Here is a 20,874-nt window from a genome sequence, read left to right on the forward strand (position 1 = left end):
TAAAAACTTGTCCCTCTCTCATTCAAAGACTGTTCTGCCTACATCTGTCCACTGTGTCTTGTGGCTATTATACAGTGAGTTCAGCCAGTTTGAGGTAAGCAAGAATGCTTATTGAACACAACAGAACACAACAGAAACAGGCAACACCACTCCTTATATCCATTTGGGCTGAGAGACTGACTCCTACTGGGGGCATGAAGATATTCAGAGAGGTGGCTGAATGGAGCCTGCCCCTGTCTTCCCAGCTTCTGGTATTCCATCCAGGTCTCCCATCCAAGTACTAACCACAGTTGACCCTGCTTCACTTCCACGATCTGATGAAATCGGGCTTGCCTGGGCTATCCAGGTCAAGGCTGATGTCATCACATTTTAAAGTGATATAAAAGTGCTGTGAGTGAGGCCCCAATCCTGATCAGGCCTATAGTGTGGGAGGCTGTGTGTGGGGATTTGTACTGACTGGGGGAACAAGAGTGCCTCAGCTTGCTGTGTTGCTGGCCCCATCCCCCTTCTGGCATTTTAAAATTGTATCAGTGTCCTCATGGTGGAGATGAAAAACCTGTCATATCTCATTTGGCCCTAAAGCAGCCCACTGTCTTCCCACCCCTCTCTCCTCCAAATGTTTCTATATGCTATAAAACTATTATTGTAAGCCACCTTGAACCGTGAGGAAAGGCGGGATATAAATATTTTAATAAATAAGCTTGTTGTGTTGTGTAGTTGCCTTGAATCAGAGGAAATAAGGCAGGATATATATCCAATTAATTATCCATTTCAGGTGAGCATCACTGTTGTGTGAGCCCTGCATTAAGGTGTGTTTCCTTTTCTGGATCTCACATAATGAGAACAAAGGGAAAGAAGTAAGCATCTGCCTACTATTTTCCCATAATGGAAGGTGTTCTCTGTACCCTGTAGGAAGAGAGCTGGGGGTGTGGCTTATGAGTACCAGTTGAGGAGAAATGGGGTTTGTAGATTTAAATCATGGTCCCTGTCTTCTGGAGTTTGGGCACTGAAGCATCATGTTAGACTGCTGAAAGAGAGGTACTGATTGCCTCTATTTGCATGCAATCTTAAGAGCCCTACACTTCCATAAAAGACCAGTGCAACTCAAACAATTCTGCCTCACTTTTAAAACATAGGATGGTGTCATAGTTAAGTAACATAAACCACCTCCTTTCACTGTCATGAGTATGATGCTGTATAGTAAGTTGCCTGACAGGTCATGATTGTATGATCTTACCTACTACCTAAAATGGACCTGTACTTAGTAAACTGTAATCATGTGTGCAAATTAAGGGAATGCTGCTGACCCACCTCTGTGAACTACTTCAGTTATGCATATGGGAGTTATCAGATGCAGAGAAAGAGTTATTAGTGTTATTAATTCCCCACAAACTTGCTTGCTACACCTACTTTGCCTCCACTTCCAATTTGACTCTGCCGTCTGTTTCTTCTGTTCATCCATCACTTTGATTATGGCTGCTTCATTTCCTCATAAACAATGTTCACTGACTTCCCAACCACTTCATTCCTTTCCCAAGAAGGATTTTTATTAAATATGCCTCACACATTGATTTTTTTCTCTTATAAGCTCTTAGGTGCTTGAACCAACAACTTGCTCAGTTAATCTTTCGCTCAGGATGCAATATTTACCAAAGGTGACACTAAAGAAATATTTTTGACTGTATTTATTCCCAGGATAGGCTTCAGACCTGGACAATAGACAAAGGTGTTTCTTTCTGGGACCAAGCTTCCCAGTGTAATGTAATGAGGTCAAGATCTGCACTTCCATGACAATGAGTAATAGTTTAAAAATGCAATTTGATGGTAACCACTGCTTCTGCAGAAAGATATTCCCAAGATTCATACCCATTAGGAAGTAAATACTGAGTTTGCTGAGTTTTGGAATCCCCCCCCACACACACACATTTCAGGAATAGAAATTCATGTGGGGAAATGGGGAAGGCAAAGGGACGTACATCTCAACAGAATATTTTAATTCTATACTTTCATCCTGGTTGCCAAGATAATCAGATCCTGATTATTTTAGAGGAATTGCCTTCATAAGAACATAAGAGAAGCCAGTGGCCCATCCAGTCCAACACTCGTGTCACACAGTGGCCAAATAAACCACAGGTGCCAGGAAGCACCCGCTGAGCACTCCATTACACCCTATGGAGACCACTTCCAATAGGGTATAATGGAGAATTGATTTGGGGCTCGGTAGGGCTGGGGTTTTTTTAGGTAGATGCACCAAATGTCCCTATCCTTCAGAAATGTGGTCCCTTTAAATGTAATGGCCAGAACTCCCTTTGTAGTTCAATCATGCCTGTCATGACTTTGCTCCTGGCTCCACCCCCAAAGTCTCCTGGCTCCAAAGTCTCCAGTCTTGAGCTGAACCTGGCAACCCTAAGCCAGACACATACTCTCATCCTAGCTTATTTCATAGGAATGTTGTGGGGGAAAATGGAGAAGAGGAGAGCAATGTATCTTCAGATCCACCCAGACCATAAGGAAGTTAACTCCAGAAGTAACCCCAGGAGTCTCATTTGACTGTTTCCCATTGAAACTATATTACCAATAATCAACTGATGCTGTTATGGCTAGGAAAAGGTTGAAACATTTGTTTCTTCTCCATTACTATCATAGAGCTTTTAACCTGGGAAACCACTCTGATGTTTCAGAACAAAAGGAAATAAAGGAATGAAAGAACCAGGAAGAATGGGCCTTGGGCCAAGTGACATCCAGAAACCTTTTTCTATGGTAGATAAATTCTCATACAATGTGACACTTCTCTGGTTAAATTGGGCATCATTGCTTGCCTGTATTTTTCTTCTTCTAATTTTCTCTTTCCTTGCGGCAAAGCTAACATTTTTTTTACTTCACATACATTCATATTCCACACAATGTCCTTGGACAGAAGTCATTACCCAGAATTAATTCCCAAAGACCAATAGCAGTAATCCTTGAGGAGTCAGTAGTTGATTCTTTTTTTTTTTTAAAAAAAATCAGGGTTGCCTCTGGGATACTTTTTCAGGAGCAGGACCCCTGAAAAGCTAGAGTAAGGTGAGGACATCTCTAAGGGCTACTATTTCAGTTTGATTCCTCTTGACATGTTTTCTTGCCTTAAGGTGACTATTATTGAGGCCAATCAGATTGTTTAAAAACTGGAAATCAGCTTCTGTGCCCTACTAGTCTATTGTGAATTGATAAGTAAAAGTCTGAGAGCCTAGCTACACATTATATTTCTCCGGAGTTCACACAATTAAACATGTATTTTGAGCTCCATGCTGATGTAGGTATGTCACCCCCACAAAAAAAATTGGGCTCACAGGCGCATGTGAACCCAATCTGGATTAGGACTAACTTGGTATAGATAAGCCCCTCCCCCGTGTGTTGACTCACTGCGTGGGGAAGAAGAATGGGCATTAGCATACTGGCTCCAACACTCTACCACCATGCAATGGTCTGGTTATTAGCAGAGTACGACTGTGTGGAGGAAGCAGCCATATGTACACTTGCTCCCTGTGATTTGTGAACACCTGTTTTGCTGACAAGGAATGTATTAACTATGGCATTCCCGTTATTATGCGTGAAAATAAAAGAAAGCTAGGAATTCTGGTTTGACACGGGTGATGATTGTATAACTGGACCTAGAAAATGGCACATAATATATAAGACTGGTCCCCAGAAGAAGGATTAGAGATCTGAAATGGCTTGCTAAGCAGACTGGTTCTCTGTTGGACCTTTTCTCAAATATAGCACTGGAATATAATATAGCGACTTTGTGCCATATAAGGTCAGTAGTAACATTGTGGAATTAATGAGGTTTTAGCTTTCTGCATGACTGATATGTTTTGTATTGATGATACTCTTTTTGTATTTTGATACTATATATTCATTACACAGTCAGAACTGTGTTTTAACACGGAGAGTTTTATCTTTGTTGTGGTTTAGCAGCTCCTCCGTGGTCCTGGCAACCCTGTGATTTGTGATGCTGCTTTCATTTCTGATCATGAGGAGGGGGTGTGCATGAGGCCACTTTGTCTGCATAGTCACACTCCTCAGATGATCAGGCAAATACAGAGGCAGGGGGCAGGGCTTGCATGCTAGTGCCCACTCTTTCTCCCTGCATGGCTAGTCAATGCATGGGGGAGCATTTGCATCAAGTTGGTGTGGTGCATGAGGAAAGGGAACTTAGACCCTCCTCCCATGCCCTAGGGGGGACACTGTTTGTTCAATTGGAGAAGCCTAGGAGTCCCCATCAGTGCATCTGAGGCAGAAAACCCCCCACCATGGCCCAGTTCATTTTGAATTAGGGAAAAGATGGGGGAATATGGATGACATGCCAGACCCCTTGGTGAGGAAAAGAGTCCCCCAGTTTCAGGCACTCCTCTCTGCTGCTGGCCAGCTGACTGGTAGGGGGAATTACCCCCTCCCCCAACAGGCAAGAAGCCAGAAATAAACATGATATACCTACATCACTAGAAAGTGATATAGGCACACTGGTTATGTCAGGGGGTGGTGCTGTGGTGTTTGGAAAAACTCTATGGTAGAAGCAAATTCTACCATAGAGGTTTTTCCCACAAACCAGAGCGACATCCCTGACATCCCTACATCATTTACAGGTGACATAGGCATATTGTATTTCCAGGTTCTTCCCTCCCTGCTTCTGTTAAGTTCACCTCTATCTCCCACTGGCTGATCCGACAGGCCTGGCAACCCTACAGGGGCAAGCTAAAGTCCCTTTCACCACACACTGTGGTCCCAGTCTGAATTGGGTTTACATGTGCCTGGGATTAAGTTTCTGATTTGCAGTATATGTTTGATTACATGGACCCAGAGAAAAGGTAACATGTAGTTAGGCCTTTGAGTCATATGTAATACAGACAAATAGACAGCTATTACCTCTAATTACATGGATGATGCAGATTCAAGAATGGCTTTGTGCAATTCTGGTCACTGCACCTCAAAAAGGGTATTATAGCATTGGAAAAAGTGCAGAAAAGGGCAACTAGAATGATTAAAGGTTTGGAACACTTTCCCTATGAAGAAAGGTTAAAACGCTTGGGGCTCTTTAGCTTGGAGAAATGTCGACTGTGGGGTGACATGATAGAGGTTTACAAGATTGTGCATGGGATGGAGAAGGTAGAGAAAGAAGTCCTTTTCTCCCTTTCTCACAATACAAGAACTCGTGGGTACTCAATGAAATTGCTGAGCAGTCGGGTTAGAACAGATAAAAGGAAGTAATTCCTCATCCAAAGGGTGATTAACACATGGAATTCACTGCCACATGGTGGCAGCTACAAGCATAGACAGCTTCAAGAGGGGATTGGATAAGCACATGGAGCAGAGTTCCATCAGTGGCTATTAGCCACAGCGTATTGTTGGAACTCTCTGTTGGGCAAGTGATGCTCTGTATTCTTGGTGCTTGGGAGGGACAACAGTGTGAGGGCTTCTAGTGTCCTGGCCCCCTGATGAACCTCCTGATGGCACCTGTTGTTGTTTTTTTGTTTGGCCACTGTGTGACACAGAGTGTTGGACTGGATCTGATCCAACGTGGCGTCTCTTATGTCTTTATGTCCTGTTTTGTCAAATCTTTCCTGATTTGTGTGCAGCATTATACATTACGCATATATTTTTGTTTATGAAACAAGATGCAGTATGGTTAAAATGAAAAGGAACTAAGTAGTGACGTCAAATGTCTAAAGGCAAATTTGCTGACAGATTAAGTTGCATTTATGGTTAGCCCTGCAAATGCCATCTCTCGCCCCAGTTATGAGTTCAACTGGAATCTTTTCACGCTACCCATTTATTAATCATTAATAAGCATATTTGCAGGCTATGTTCTGCTCGGTAATCTCTGTGCTGCTCTACAAAAAATTAGCACAGCTGACCCTGGCATCATTTCTGAAAGAAAGTAGAATGGTGCATGTCACTAATTGCATCTCTGCAAGGCTGTGTTATACCACAGGAGGGCAAATTTGTGATGATGCAGGGAACCAGAAAGAGAGTCAAAGCCACCACTGGCCAGAAGAATCTTTTACCACAGATTTCTTTCTTTCTTTCTTTCTTTCTTTCTTTCTTTCTTTCTTTCTTTCTTTCTTTCTTTCTTTCTTTCTTTCTTTCTTCCTTTCTTCCTTTCTTCCTTTCCTCCTTTCCTCCTTCCTTCCTTCCTTCCTTCCTTCCTTCCTTCCTTCCTTCCTTCCTTCCTTCCTTCCTTCCTTCCTTCTTTCCTTCCTTTCTTTCTTCTTCCTTCCTTCCTTCCCTCCCTCCCTCCCTCCCTCCCTCCTTCCTTCCTTCCTTCCTTCCTTCCTTCCTTCCTTCCTTCCTTCCTTCCTTCCTTCCTTCCTTCCTTCCTTCCTTCCCTCCCTCCTTCCTTCCCTCCTTCCTTCCCTCCTTCCTTCCTTTTTTGCCATCAAGTCATTGCCAATTTATGGCAATCCTATAGGGTTTTCAAGTCAAGAAACGTTCAGAAGTGGTTCTCCATTGCCTGCCTAAAAGGAGGTACTTCTTCACTCAAAGGGTGATTCACATGTGGAATTCACTGCCACAGGAGGTGGTAGCAGCTACAAGCATTGCCAGCTTCAAGAGGGGGTTCATCTAAAAGCATATTTTAGATCCAGCTTCTTTCTATATTTTATGCATGCTCACATTGTCAACGAAGAATGAGAGCCAAAGCTGAATCAAAGTCCCAGCAGCAGTCTTTCTAACCTACAGCCTTGTTTGGTTAGATCAGGGGTGTTGAAGTCATTTGTTACGAGGGCCTGATCTGACTTAAATGAGACCTTGTTGGGCCAGGCTGGGCTGTGTTGGGCCGGGCCATGTGTGTACCTACTTAAGATTAGGTAGCAGTAGATATAAACTTTTTAAAGGACACAGACAAACATGACTAAAGATTTTTAAAAAACCCAAAACTTTAAAACAAAACATGTTTTAAAAACATTAGCACTTGTTGGTCTTAAAGCTGCTTTCTTTGTATTTCTCCCATGGAATCCAGGGAAGCGGGCAAAGGAATCTCTGGCTCTTTCCCTCCCTCCCCAGGAGGGGGAGGGGCCTCAGCCAATTGAAGGAAGAAAGGCTTGGCTCAGTAGCTCTGCTGTGCAACTGAGAGAGAGTGGCAAAGCAAGCTGAGAGGGAGAAGGAAGCAAGAGACAGGGAGAAGGAAGCAGATGCTCAGGGGCCTGATAGGAGCCCTCCGGGGGCCTGATTCGCTCCCCAGGCTGCATGTTTGACACCCGAGTTAGATCCTTTTGCCCAAATTTTCTGCCCCTCACTTATCTCAGTCCTTTACTAAGAGTTCTCAGACAATACAATGGTGAGCCTCTCTAAGTCAATTGAAGGAGTGGCTGAGGCGTAGGGTTGCCAAGTCCAATTCAAGAAATAACTGGGGACTTTGGGGATGGAGCCAGGAGACTTTAGAGGTGGAGCCAGGAGACACTGGGGTGTGACAAGCATTACTGAACTACAGGGGAGTTCTGGCCATCACATTTAAAGGGACAGCACACCTTTTAAAATGCCTTACTTCCATAGAAAATAATAACGGATAGGGGCACCTTCTTTTGGGGCTCATAGAATTGGACCTCCCTTGTCCAATCTTTTTGAAACTTGGGGGGTATTTTGGGGAGAGGCACTGGATGCTATACTGAAAATTTGGTGCCTCTACTTCAAAAAACAGCCCCTCCGAAAATTATATCATGAAGCAGTTTGCTTCATGTATGGATAAAAGAATGGATAATGTTGTTAAACAAAAAACTCTTAGCGTTGGAAGGTCATGGAAATAAATTTGTCTGGCACGCTTATATGTATTATAGGGGGGGAAAGATAGACGGCTTTTTCTCTCACCATTATAAAAGAAACAGCTTGCTAAATACATGGATGAAATATAAGAAATATGGAGATGAGAGAAAACCGTTATGGATAGTGCCAGCAGAAGTGATAAAAATAACAGCTGAGACGGATGAAGAAAAGTGGTTGTCATATAATTAACTATTAAAAACACAAAGTGGCAAAATAGAATTGAAAACTGCTGAAGAGCTGAATAATACATATGATTGGTTTCAAATGCAACAAAAAGAGCTTGGTGGAGAATGACATTAAAACTGAAGGAATAGAGCAAACATTAAAACTGAAGAAAAGAGCAAACAGAAATGGAAAAAGTTCTGCTTGGAGACAATGAAAAATTAATTTCAAAATTATATAAATTACTTTAAAAATGGTCTACGGAAGATGAAGTAGTGAAATCTCAAATGATTAAGTGGGCAATTAATGTAAATAAATACAGATCGAAACTTGGGAATATGTGGAAGAGCTCTATGAAGCTTTCAACGTGTCATAGTATTAATGAGAACTGTTTTAAAATGATATATAGATGGTATATGACTCCTAAGAAATTGGCAAAGATGAATAATAAGATGCCAGACTGATGTTGGAAATGTAAAAAAACATGAAGGTTCTTTCTACCATATGTGGTGGACTTGTGAAAGAGCAAAAAAGTATTGGCAGATGATTCAACAAGAAATTTCTAGGATCTTGGGATACGAATTTAAGAAAGTTGCAGAGACTTTTCTGTTGGGATTACAAATGGAAAAATTTCCAAAAGAAGATAGAACTATAATTTGGTACTTGCTTTCAGCTGCTAGGACATTTTATGCGCAGTTGTGGAAGCAAGAAAAAATACCAGAGAAATGGGATTGGATTGTAAAAGTTATGACATGGAGATGATTTAGAAGTTTTTAAGATGGAGTGGAAAAAGTTCAGAAGATATGTAGAAAAAGAGTGGAAAATAAAAGGACATTGGATAATTTTTGATAATGATTAAGTCTTAGAAAAAAGAAGAATATTATTTTTTTGTTTTTATTAGTTAAGGGTACCTTTAAACATTAGTACTTTAAGTAAATAACACCGGCGGGGGTCAAGTAATGGGGGGAGAGGGGTGGGTAGAAAGTAATATATGGGATAGATAAAAGAAGTTATTAATGATGCAAGAAATATAATTTGTTACCATATGTTACCAAATAAAATGATTTTAACAACAACAACAACAAAAAAACAGCCGCTCCAGAGCCCCAGATACCCGTAGATCAATTCTCCATTATTTCCTGAAGGAACAATACTCCATATGGAATAATGAGTGCCCAGCAAACATTTCCCTCCCTTCCCCCCGCTTTTGGATGACCCTGAAGTGGGGGGAGGGCCTCCAAACCAGGGGATCCCCTGCCCCCACCTGGGATTGGCAGCCCTAGCTACGCTGTTCTCTCTTACACACCCACTCACACCCACTTACTTGCTCTGAAATGAAAGCAAAACAAACAGAGGGGCTGTGTCCTGACCAGCCTCTGCTACTACTGACCCTTCTCCATGAAGTGCTTCCTGCTCCACTTTAAAGGGGCGCACACACACATTTTAAAATGGGACCTGTTTGCAGGTTTCTAAACCTGCCTGAGATCTAGAGGTACATGGTGGCTGTGGGGGTGGGGCTTCCCCCTTCTGGCCAGCTGGCTGGGGGCGGGGGGAAGCCTGTAAAACCAGGGGATTCCCTGCTGGGACCTGGGGATTGGGAAGCCTACTGAGGTGTCAAGGGTAACTCCAAGTCAGTTTCATAGCTGAAACCACAGCAGAGGGACCATCAATAAGCCTCAAAGCTAGCCTTGTGTTTTTTTAAAAAAGAAAAAACTCTAGAGTTTATTCAACTGATCCTAAGGAATAGCTAAGAAAAAATTCAAGATAAATTGACATGGTTATGAACAGAACAGCAGCCATTCCCTACACCTGCAGAAAACATCCAAACTCTGTATATTTGGTAGAAGGGAGCAATTTTGACATTTTCTTGGAAGCAAAGGCAATAAGGCAGTCAGCTTATCCTTGGCAAAAGAAATGAAAGGATTCTGTGATCTGGCACATCATTTCTAGTTCTTACTGTTCAATAGATTCAGCTTTCATGTGACCCAATTCCCAGGGAAAGGATAAATGCAAAGAGGGAGGGAGACAAAATCTGTCACTTGCCAGGCAGGTTTGCCGGTGGTAGCAGAAAGTATGCAACCCATTTATATGTCATATCCTGGCCTAGCCTTAGCCCTCCTGTCTCTGTCTCCCCCTCAGGAGTGGGTGGTAAAGTCAGTTGCCTTGGCAGAGAAAATCTGTCGCAGCACAAGTCTGCACTTGACCTGTGTTGCCGCCACTGCCGCTACTGAAGAGAAATGTATTCCAGGTGCCTTGTCTTTCCAGCAAAAAACAGGGCTACTCCTCAAGAGAGAGTATTTCAGGTCAGAGGCTCCTCCCGGCTCCAGCATTCTGCAGTTTCTGTTTCAGTACCACCAGCCTATACCTTTTCCTCCCAAAGAGGCATGCAGTATATATGCCAAATACAGTTCTTAAAACATTCTTCTTCAGTATAGAGGCAGCTGCCGATACCAGCATAACAAAACTTGCAGTTCTCCTAAGTACTGCTTTAACATGCCAACTATGCCCTGGGAACATATCTTCCAAGGTGAGATGCAGCCAAGGTTGGCAAACCCTGAAATCTGTTACCTTTCCTCATACATGTTAAATCTCATGCTCTGTGGCTGGCCACTTCCAGGAACCACTCTTTCATATCCCTATATCTAGCGGCAAACACTGACTCATATGTCCAGTGATGAAACTAGGAAATAATAATAAGCTTCACTTATCTGAGCAAGACATTCTGCAGGTGTCAACCTGCAAATGGTCAAAATCAACAACAACCCAGACATATGCCTTCTCTGTTGAGGCTAGGGTTGCCAGCTCTAGTTTGGGAAATACGTGGAGATTTCGGGGGCGGAGCCTGGGGAGGGCAGGGCTTGAGGAGGGGAAGGACCTCAGCAGGATATAATGCCACAGACTCCACCCTTCAAACCAGCCATAGTGGGAGATCTCCAGGTGCTACCTGGAAGTTGACATCCCTATTTGTGCCACCACCTTATGGAATAGCCTGCTTGAAGAAGTCAGGAAGGCTTCTGCTCTCCTGGCTTTCTGCAAACGAAGCAAAACTGAATTATTCAAGGGCGCTTTTCTACTCAGGCAATATAATTGCATTGTACTAAATGATTCACCAAGTTTCTTAGATGAACTGCTAGGGACTTACTGAAACGAGGATCCCACTTTGTAATTTTTGCATCATTTAATGTGTCATATTAACATTAATGCTTTGCTTCAGTTCTGGTTTTAGAACTCCATTGTCAGAGAGAAGATTTTCCACTGCTTTACCTGAACTACAGGGCCCACTGTATTGTGTAGCTAAGGAGGTGGCGACAGCTGGGTAGGAACAGAGCCATTTCTTCACCCAGGCAGGGGCTTGTTGTGGCACGATTTAGTGAGAGCACCAGTACAGCTGGTGGCATGACAGGAGGAAGTGACAGGCATAGCCGATGCCTCTCTTCTCCTCTTGAACCTCATGTGTGGCCCAACTGAAAAGTCTTGGCTTCCAGCTGCAAAGGATGGTGTATGATACCTGCTTGGGGCAGCAAGATACCTTGAGTCACCCCTGGATATACTAGCAGGGAAGCAACAATACATGCAGGATGGGTTCCAAGGAAGACCATGCTTAGAGAAGATCCAAAAGTGGGGCTGCCGTCAAAAATTAAAATAACAGGTCTTTCTTGTACTGACAGCTCAGGACCCGACCATACCCATTTGTTGACAGTGTTAATTCTGCTGCTAGGGTGGTTTATACCTGCCATCAGGAGAGCCAGTTTGGTGTAGTGGTTAAGTGTGCGGACTCTTATCTGGGAGAACCGGGTTTGATTCCCCACTCCTCCACTTGCACCTGCTAGCATGACCTTGGGTCAGCCATAGCTCTGGCAGAGGTTGTCCTTGAAAGGGCAGCTGCTATGAGAGCCCTCTCCAGCCCCACCCACCTCACAGGGTGTCAGTTGTGGGGGAGGAAGGTAAAGGAGATTGTGAGCTGCTCTGAGACTCTTTGGAGTGGAGGGCGGGATATAAATCCAATATCATCTTCTTCTTCTTCTTCTTCTTCTTCTTCTTCTTCTTCTTCTTCTTCTTCTTCTTCTTCTTCTTCTTCTTCTTCTTCTTCTTCTTCTTCTTCTTCTTTTTCTTTTGTAGCAAGAACTCCTTTGCACATTAGGCCACACACCCCTGATGTAGCCAATTCTCCAAGAGCTTACAGCAGTGGAAAATCTTCTCTCTGACAATGGAGTTCTAAAACCAGAACTGAAGCAAAGCATAAATGTTAACATGACAGAGGTCTACTGTAAGCTCCAGGAGGATTGACTACATCAGGGTGTGTGACCTAATATGCAAAGGAGTTCCTGCTACACCACCACCACCCCACCTGCCATCAGCAGCAGCCCTCCTGCTGCAATTCCAGTTACCACTTTAAGACTATATTTAGGAAGAAACTGCTTTTGATGAAGGTCACATTTGGGGAGGGACGGTGGCTCAGTGGTAGAGCATCTGCTTGGGAAGCAGAAGGTCCCAGGTTCAATCCCTGGCATCTCCAAAAAAGGGTCCAGGCAAATAGGTGTGAAAAAACCTCAGCTTGAGACCCTGGAGAGCCGCTGCCAGTCTGAGAAGACAATATTGACTTTGATGGACCAAAGGTCTGATTCAGTATAAGGCAGCTTCATATGTTCATATGATTTCATTCTTCTACTACCATATGCAGTCAGTTCAGTTTTTCTTGTTTTATTCTCTTGAGGTTCTCAAGACTTTTCAGCCATTTTTTTTTTAACAACAGCAAGTAAATCTGAGAACTTCTACATTGTTCTGGGCAGAGCTACACAACATCTTGGCAAATGTGTTCCCACATCCAAATATGCCAAGAAAATGCTAGTGAGGGGGTGTGGGAGGATTTGCAAGGAGGAGCTGATGTATGGCAGGGAGGGCACTTTACTCCCCCCATGAATCCTAATTCTCCCTGGAAATTTCTCCCAAACCCAGTGTCCTCCCAGACAAACATACCGTACTTCCTCCATCAGAAACCTGGCAGGGAGAAATTTTTTTAAGCATGTGGGGAATTTGTAGGGGGAAATTAAAGAGGCAAGGAAAATACTTAGAACTCTCCCCTCCCACTTCTTCCCTGCAAGTGTCCTCCAGCTCCTATATGAATGGGAAATGAGAGCTTGAGTATCCATATTTCCTTACAGTCGCTAGTTCCATCCATATGAGTTGTGAACCAAGAACTTTACTTATGCATGGTGGCCACTTTTCTCTTGTTTTCAGGCCCTGCCCTCACTGCAAAATGAAAAATAAAAATACTGGCCTGCCTTATAAGGCTATTATAATAATTACTGGACTGATGTATGCAAAGCACATTGAAAACTTGAAATGTGCTATATAAATGCTAATAGTGTTTTTCTTACATGAATCCTAAATTATCTTTGAACATCTCTTATGCTATTTATGTTAATTTCTGATCCTGTTCATGAGGAAAGGAAACCTTTATTATTCATGGTATAAAGCTGACTGAAACCAACGCTGTTTTAAGCCTGTGTGTTAAAATGCTCTGTGACTGCATTTGCCAATGCAGTTTGTAAAACGGTCACTTATAAACAACAAATATGGCCTATGTATTTGTGTACATGTAATGTCATTTTTAAGAACTGTTGCTTGAGTACTACATGTGTCCTGTTTGTTCATTTAGTGTGTGGGACACGAATGTCTCTACAGTTCTGTGGGATCATTTACATCAGATCAAAACACCAGGGGTCCAAGGAATGGCACAGCAGATTTTTTTTTGGGCGGGTCTGTGATATATTCATCCAGATGTCCATATCCAATCTCTATAAGTCCACACGTTGCAGCAGGAGTTTCTGCCTATGCTAGCCCCTTGCTTAGGCACATGGGCATTCAATCAGGATGATTGCGCAGCTAGTGAGGCTGCTCCTGGAAAATTCCCTGAGGGAAAAAAATCACCTCTTGTTTTAGAAGGTCAGTTCTTGCATTTGGGAATACTAAGATGGGTTGAACCAAAAGCAGATGTGACTACAAGAATTATTTTTTTCTTAAAAATGAAAAACCTATTTAAAAACAACAATAGTCGATGCAGGCCCATAGCTGGGAAATTTTAAGCGGGGGCACTGGGAAAGTGGGTGGTGGGCCAAAATGACATCACAATTTTTTTTTAAAAAAAAAATTAAAACTAAAATCTTGCGTGGGAAAGAGATCCTAGTATGCATGCCAAGAGTGGCTTGCAGGCTTCTCCCTCCCCCATGCCTCATACTTGCCAGCTGGCAGTGGGGCTTTGGGCAGCACCCCTGGGTTTGCTGATGCTGTGAAGGGGGGGGGGGTGTCTCTCCATGTGTGTGAGTGTAAACTCATCTGTACATGCCAAGAAAGCAAAGGCAACGTGTTGCCAGTGGCTGGGCGGGAAGGAGGGGTGGCAACTTTGTCAAGTGGCTCCCACCAGCCCCACAGGTTTACCAGCTTCACGCTGAAGTCAGTGCCAAGAGTGTGAAGGAAGGAGGGGAGGAAAAGAAAGTGCCTCAGACATGTGGCCCTGATCCCTGCCCTTCTCCCTCGGTCCAAAGTATAAAGGAAGGGGGGGCACCACCAGACCTCCAGCACAGCCTCCCACACTGGCAGAACATGCGTCTCAGAGGGCAGGATGTCACGCACTCTGTGCAATGCACCACCAGCACCACCCCCCACCAAGCAAAAAGAAGCCAGCTGAGGAAGCACTGCAAGCAGGCCCACTGAATCCCCTCCACTTGGCCTGACCCAACAGATCAGAATTGGGGAAGGGAGGGAAAGGGCGTGCAGCTCAGAGCAAGCCTCTTCCAATTATGTCCCCACTGTCAATGCTGGCTGTCAGAGTGGCTGCCAAGCCCCACACTTGCCTCTTTCTTTCCGAGGTTGGGAGTTTAAGTGGTAGGGCCAGGACCCTGGGGGCCCCATCATGGTTACAGGCCTGAGTAGATGTCTCAAGAAGTAAAAAAAAAAATGATTATGAGGTTAGAATGCTGTAGAGTAGACAGAAGGCATGTTTCCTTCATCAGTGGTGCTGCAATAGGAAAAGCTACACTTGGTAAAATAATCTATTCCCTCATGCATTATGGTAATCTCTTAAAAGCAGTGTCCCATTCTTCCCACTTCCCAATGCTCAGTCTTTTCTCTCCCCGTGCCCCCCAGCAAGCAGGAGTCTTGTTTAGTCATAGGGTTCTGTGTTGGGAAATTCCTGGAGAATGGGGGGAGGGGCAATGTCTGGGGAGGGCAGGGCTTGGGGAGGGCCTTCAGCAGGATATAATCCCATAGAGTCCAAAACAGCCATTTTCTCGGAACTGATCTTGGTTGTTTGGAGAGCAATTGTAATAGTGGAAGACCTTCAGGTTGGCAACTCTACAGCTGAAACAAGGTGGGAGGAGAGGCCATATGGGTGCAGTCAGACAGGCAGGTTGCCGTGGCAGCATCTTGGCTTTAAATAAGCCACTTGAGTTGGAGGCGGTTTCTGTAGATCAGATAGCACCCCCTAAACTGGTATCATAGTGCTGCGGTCCTGTGGCTGATCATTCACATCACTAATGTGCCACAACCATGGACCCACATCTGGGTTGGGATTTCCCTTGCAAGTCCTGCTGTGTGTGTGCAGAAGCAGAGATATGCATGTATGCTCCTGACCATGTTTTGTGGGGACATTGAAGTTGGAGTGGGGTTGGGGGGGGGGGAAGGATGCACTGGGAATGGAATGGAATGATCACACCACTCGTGCATTTTCATGGAGGCCTGGTTAATCAGAAGCCCAGAAACCCGCCATGGAAACCCTTTGCTGAGATAGCCACTGGAATTTGCCAGTGGCTATTTAACCCGTGTAGGAGTCATTTTAGTGTGAGTTAGGGACGAGTGGGGTTCAGGAGCCAGGTGCGTGCATTTGATTGCACCCATTTGATCCGGTGGGGAGAGGTGACTGTGTTGGGCCAAATTGCTCATGTAATCACATCCATATGATTGGAACACTGTTGTGAGGCTGCCAGAAAGACCGTGTGTGTGTGTCAAGTTCAACCTGGTTAGCCTATCCCCTAATCTGATAGCAGATTATCAGTTCATGGTTATCCTTGAACAGCTTCTCATACAGAACAAGGACTAGTTCCATAAACGATCCCTGAACAACTCCTCATACACAGCAAGGACTGATTCAATAAACTATGGGGAGAAAATCAAGCTTGGGGGGGGGGGGTTGTCTAGAAAAATTGTAATAGCATAAGCAAGAAAATATAATAGTACTGTAGTGATTCATGGTTCAGAATTTTTTTGCATACATTATCTCTCAAATTCCTGTCTTACTTATGATTACCTCACCTCAGAAGTCTCACCAGAAAGTGAAAAGGGAGAGGGGAGGATTAAACTTCAGATATTGCTGGGGACACATTATTTCAGAGCTAAGTATGCCACAACTAAAATGTTACTTTATAAAGTGGTTCCTGAAGCCCTCTGGGGCCCTCATTATAATGAGTTCCTGACCTCACATTCTGCCCATCCACTCAAACAGCCATTGTGCGAATCTTCCAGCATTTGAGGTCAGAATACAAGCAGTTTTGATGACAAATCAATACATTTCCCCCCCAATAATGTTTCAGACGATTGAAGGACGATATAATCTGTGCATAATCACAGGTTATGAAAACACATTCAGAGGGACCAGAGGCTACTGTGCCAGAGCTAGAAGGAAATACATGTGTCACAAGGGACACGCATAAATGGAGGCAACTGAGAGCACTAGAACTGTCACCGCATGTGGTTGAAAGGCCAATTAGAGGCAGGGTTTTTTTCCCTTTACAACTTAAATTTGCAATGGATTTATAGAGCTCATAAAAGTGATGTTTTGTCTGCCCTGGCAAGATGCATGTGGAGAAGAATGCAAATTATTCAGTAAAGGCTGGGGGAGCTTTCTTTGCCATGCAAGACAATCCCACCTATATCACAGTCTTCTATTCCACTGCATTCCACTTCTGATAATGCACTTCAGGATATATTTGCATGGCAGAGTTTCATGAGCTAATTATATTTATCTCTTGATCATTTGTATAGGTGAAACTGCTGTCACAAAGCACTCTGACACTATTTCACATAAACGTTTAACACAGAGAGATCAGCTGCTAGGAGATAAGGCAAAGGTGCTTATTATTGTTTGAGTCTCCGTGAGAAAGGTAAGACTATACATGAAGTAAACAAATAAAATAAGTATTGAAAAATATTTACTACCCAAATGTATCATAAATTCTGGGAATGGTAGTTCTCTGACAAACTTTGGATAGCCATCCGATAATTCTCAATACTTGTAACAATGCTACAGTTGACTTTGGGAAAGCTATGACAATTAGTCTACCAGAATGAAAATTCCAGGTTCTGTTCTGGAAGTTTGTCACCCTTGATTTTAGGATTCCTGTCTGAATAATGCTCAATCTATGGAAGTCTGGTGGGCTAGGATATCCGGAGGCTTTCCTACCACAGTAGTCCTCATTGTATGTGAATTGGGGGGAATACAGACTTAGATTTCCTTCACCAAAAGTATACAGATGACTGGCTTACCAAATGTTTGTATGCCAGCCTCTTCACAAATGTTTCATGCATTCATTCAAAAACTGTGAGGGAGCCCATCCTAAGATAATGTTAGAGTACTTCAGGCACTTGAAATTCACAAACGCATAGCTGAATTCCAGTTATACTAGAATTTGGCTCAGAGTAACCATGTTACAGAGTAACATGTTACAGAATAAGAGAAACCATGTTACAGAATTTGGCAAAGTCCTTGTTTGCATTTTTCCTCCTGCGTGTTTTGTATCTTTATCCAATAGGACAAGGTTTATGGGTTTAAGTCAACTGTCCTATTTTAGAACATTTTATTCAGGCTCTTTCTTCCAAGGAGTAATATTTTTCAGTGATCAAAGAGTGACGGCTGAATTATATTCAAAATAGAGGATAACACCAGGGACAGGAGGCCTGGGGATTATACGGGGCTTGTAAATTGTGAACATAAAAATTAGATTTGACAAAAAGGATGCCTTGATTGCATGATAGCTGACTGGTCACCTTATCTCTGTAGGTTGCAGACTGTGATTAAGCAAATAGAAGCTCTAGGTCCTGGCCTGGCCCCCCTTTTTGGCTGCTCCTTTTGTCAGTTATGTAAGAAGTTATTCTTGAATTATACATTTGTAAGAGGATAAGCTCTCTGCCATTCTCATTGCAAACCATTTCTCAGCATTCCCTCTAAAAACAGAACTTCCATTTAGCTCTTATGGCGAAGCCATTGATAGACGAATTCCCCATTAATTTATCTAATCCTGTTAAAAGTCTAATGGTCATTGCCGCACCATACAATCATGATCATAAATACAACAGTGAACATATGTCTATGTTATATGAGGATATCTTCATATACCACATCTGATTTTACAAGACAGGAATTATCTAGGAAATTGAGATTTCTACGTAGCTACGCCATTCATGACTTAGCTGCGATTTTAACCCAGGTTCAGATCCACACTACCAAACACATACACTCTAAACAAGATTACTCAAAAAAAATGTACATTGATAGTGGAATGAGACTCTCATCGTGCCTATCACTTCTTTTTATGTAGATACCCACAATGGCAGATCTCAGTGCTACAGATCCCAACATACCAGATAGTTTGTACTTGGAAGATGGTCAAGAGTCACATGTAATTCAGTCCTGTGCTGGTTTTAGCAGCAGTAAAGTCCACTGAGTTTAGTGTGCCTTATTCCCAAGTAAACAAGTGTTGCATTGCAGCCCTAGTCCCATTTCACAAAATATTCTCAAGCGGCTATGCGTTCCCCAGTGAAGCACAAATTTATTACTGAACTTCACTTCAGAACTAGAGGGAGGGAATGCTGGAGCAAGAGCCCGGCACTCTAGCATTTATGTACAATATCCCAACACTGGATAATTAATTATGACAGATTGAGAAAAAGCAAGAACTCAGAGGGAAAGAGATGAAACGTACAGAGCTTGGCAACCTTGACCGCTTGTTCCCCTGCAGCATCCTCTTGGTGATGATGGAGGCAATTTCTCACGTGCCTGAGCCCAGGGCTGTCAAGGTCCAGAGGCTGCCAACCTGGGCAGATATTTCCGTCTTCAAGCAGTTGGGACAATTAAACTTGCTCTGTTTAGTAACTCTTGGTGCTACTACAAACTAGATTAGGCTGGGCTGGGAGCTGAAAACTAGCCCCACCCACTGAGGTTGCCTAACCAGTTGATGTTCTTTTGTTGTCAATTAAAAAAAAAAAATTAAATAGCCCCAAAGACAAGTTTGTACTTTGTGGGGCTGTTGTGGTGGAATTCATTTTGCAGATCAGCAACAACAGCTGGCTGCTGGGTGAGAAAGTGCGGTCTATAGTCTGAGCTGCTGGCGGCCAACTGAGCCATAGTGAGGCTGCAGGGTGGAAGAGCCTGAATGGGCCCTCTGAACACCTTGGCCCAGCCTCTCCTTTCAGAGCTACCTTAAGATAGAGCTCAGGTTTCAGCCGTTGCTTAGCAGGGCAGGGATTAGTTTTAGATAAATAAATATTGCACTGGATTAAAAAGGATGTGCATCAGAGCCGCACCATCAGAACTAAGTCTTTTTCTTCACTCACTACATTGTCTTGCTGGGTGGGGTGACTACCTGGCCTGACCTTCTGTCCACCCATAGACCTTTTGTCTTTGTTCTCTTTGTCTCATTGTGTTTCTATTCATGTCTTGTTTCTTTTTATCCCTGTTCTACAGGGACACCATTTCATTTGGCACAGAGATTTTGGTGGTGGGGGTAGGGAGAGAAGATTAAAGAAAAACAATTCTATGATGCATTGAAGATGAAATTGCAAAGAGAGAGAGAGAGAGGAATTTTAAGAACACTGATTTTGTTTACTTTTGGTACTATATACCAAGGAAATAGATGCTCATGAGGAATGTTCACATTAAGGAGGCTGTGGGGCAATTTTTTTTTTAATCTTTTAACTAGTTCTTTTAACTAGTACACTTGTCTGTCCCTAGAGCCTCAAAATGGGGAACATTTGCTAAGCCTAAGGTTCAGTCTGTCTGTGCATCACACGACTGACTGGGATTTGGCATTTAACAATGGCCATGTCTCCTGTGCCCATGTTACAGAGGGCTGGGCATTTGCTGAAGATGAATTGGCAGGCATAAGTGACAAGAAGTGGAACAAGAATTACTGCTTGGCTCCTAAGGGAGTAGATGGCATGAAAAGAAATAGCTGAGATATCTGCTGAATAGTATCCTGAAAGATCACCTGTGCAAAGTTGAAATCCTGTATTTCAGAGCAGTGAACTACAAATCAGTGTTTAAACACATGGAAGAATGAAGTTGGCAGCATTGTGGTTTTCTCTGATGCATTCTATTAACCCTAAATTGCATTTAACAAGTAATTTTTGTTTACAACTAGTGGTACACACTGATCAAAGCCAGTCATTTCCTTCCTACTTCACTTCTTTTCCTGTGGGCTAGAATTACATCTTCCACAGGATCTGAGGACTGAACTATCTGAGGATGTGCTATATGTACGTCTTATCAACGCATAGCAACTGCTTTGCAACCTATATCACCCCTACTACAAGTTATGAGGTGTCCCGGTAACTTGAGCTTACCCAGGTTGGCCCTCTTTGGAGGAGAGAACAGTGGAGACTTGCAACATTATTGTACTATCTGAATTATTTATAAATATACCAGAAGAGCACACTTGGGAACCAAGATGTATTTCCAGAGGGCAGCAGATCTGGTACTCCACATCAGATGAGAGAGAGATTTCACTCTAAATGTGCTTCAGCCAAGTCACAGCAGTGTCTAGTATCCTGTGCTTCTTTCTGTGTCTTCTCCAGAATCAAAGCATCTGCTTCTTCACACAGAGGGCGTTTTCGCACTGACCTTAATCAGCAGCGACGCCCCTC

General features: G+C 43.3%; 1 protein-coding gene across 2 annotated transcripts in view; it reads right to left on the reverse strand.

Moving 5' to 3' along the window:
• Positions 1-19,210, reverse strand: part of PKP3 (plakophilin 3) — a 95,044-nt gene extending 75,834 nt beyond the window's left edge. Inside the window, exon 1 of one of the 2 annotated variants that reach the window (XM_060261878.1) lies at positions 18,936-19,210. In XM_060261878.1, the coding sequence (XP_060117861.1) occupies positions 18,936-18,974 (39 nt within the window). In that variant the 5' untranslated portion in view covers positions 18,975-19,210. The remainder of the gene's footprint in view (positions 1-18,935) is intronic. The other variant, XM_060261879.1, reaches the window with a different exon arrangement.
• Between the last annotated feature and the right edge of the window lie 1,664 nt (positions 19,211-20,874).

Source organism: Heteronotia binoei, chromosome 21 (genome assembly GCF_032191835.1).
Source record: "Heteronotia binoei isolate CCM8104 ecotype False Entrance Well chromosome 21, APGP_CSIRO_Hbin_v1, whole genome shotgun sequence".
NCBI lineage: Eukaryota > Metazoa > Chordata > Lepidosauria > Squamata > Gekkonidae > Heteronotia > Heteronotia binoei.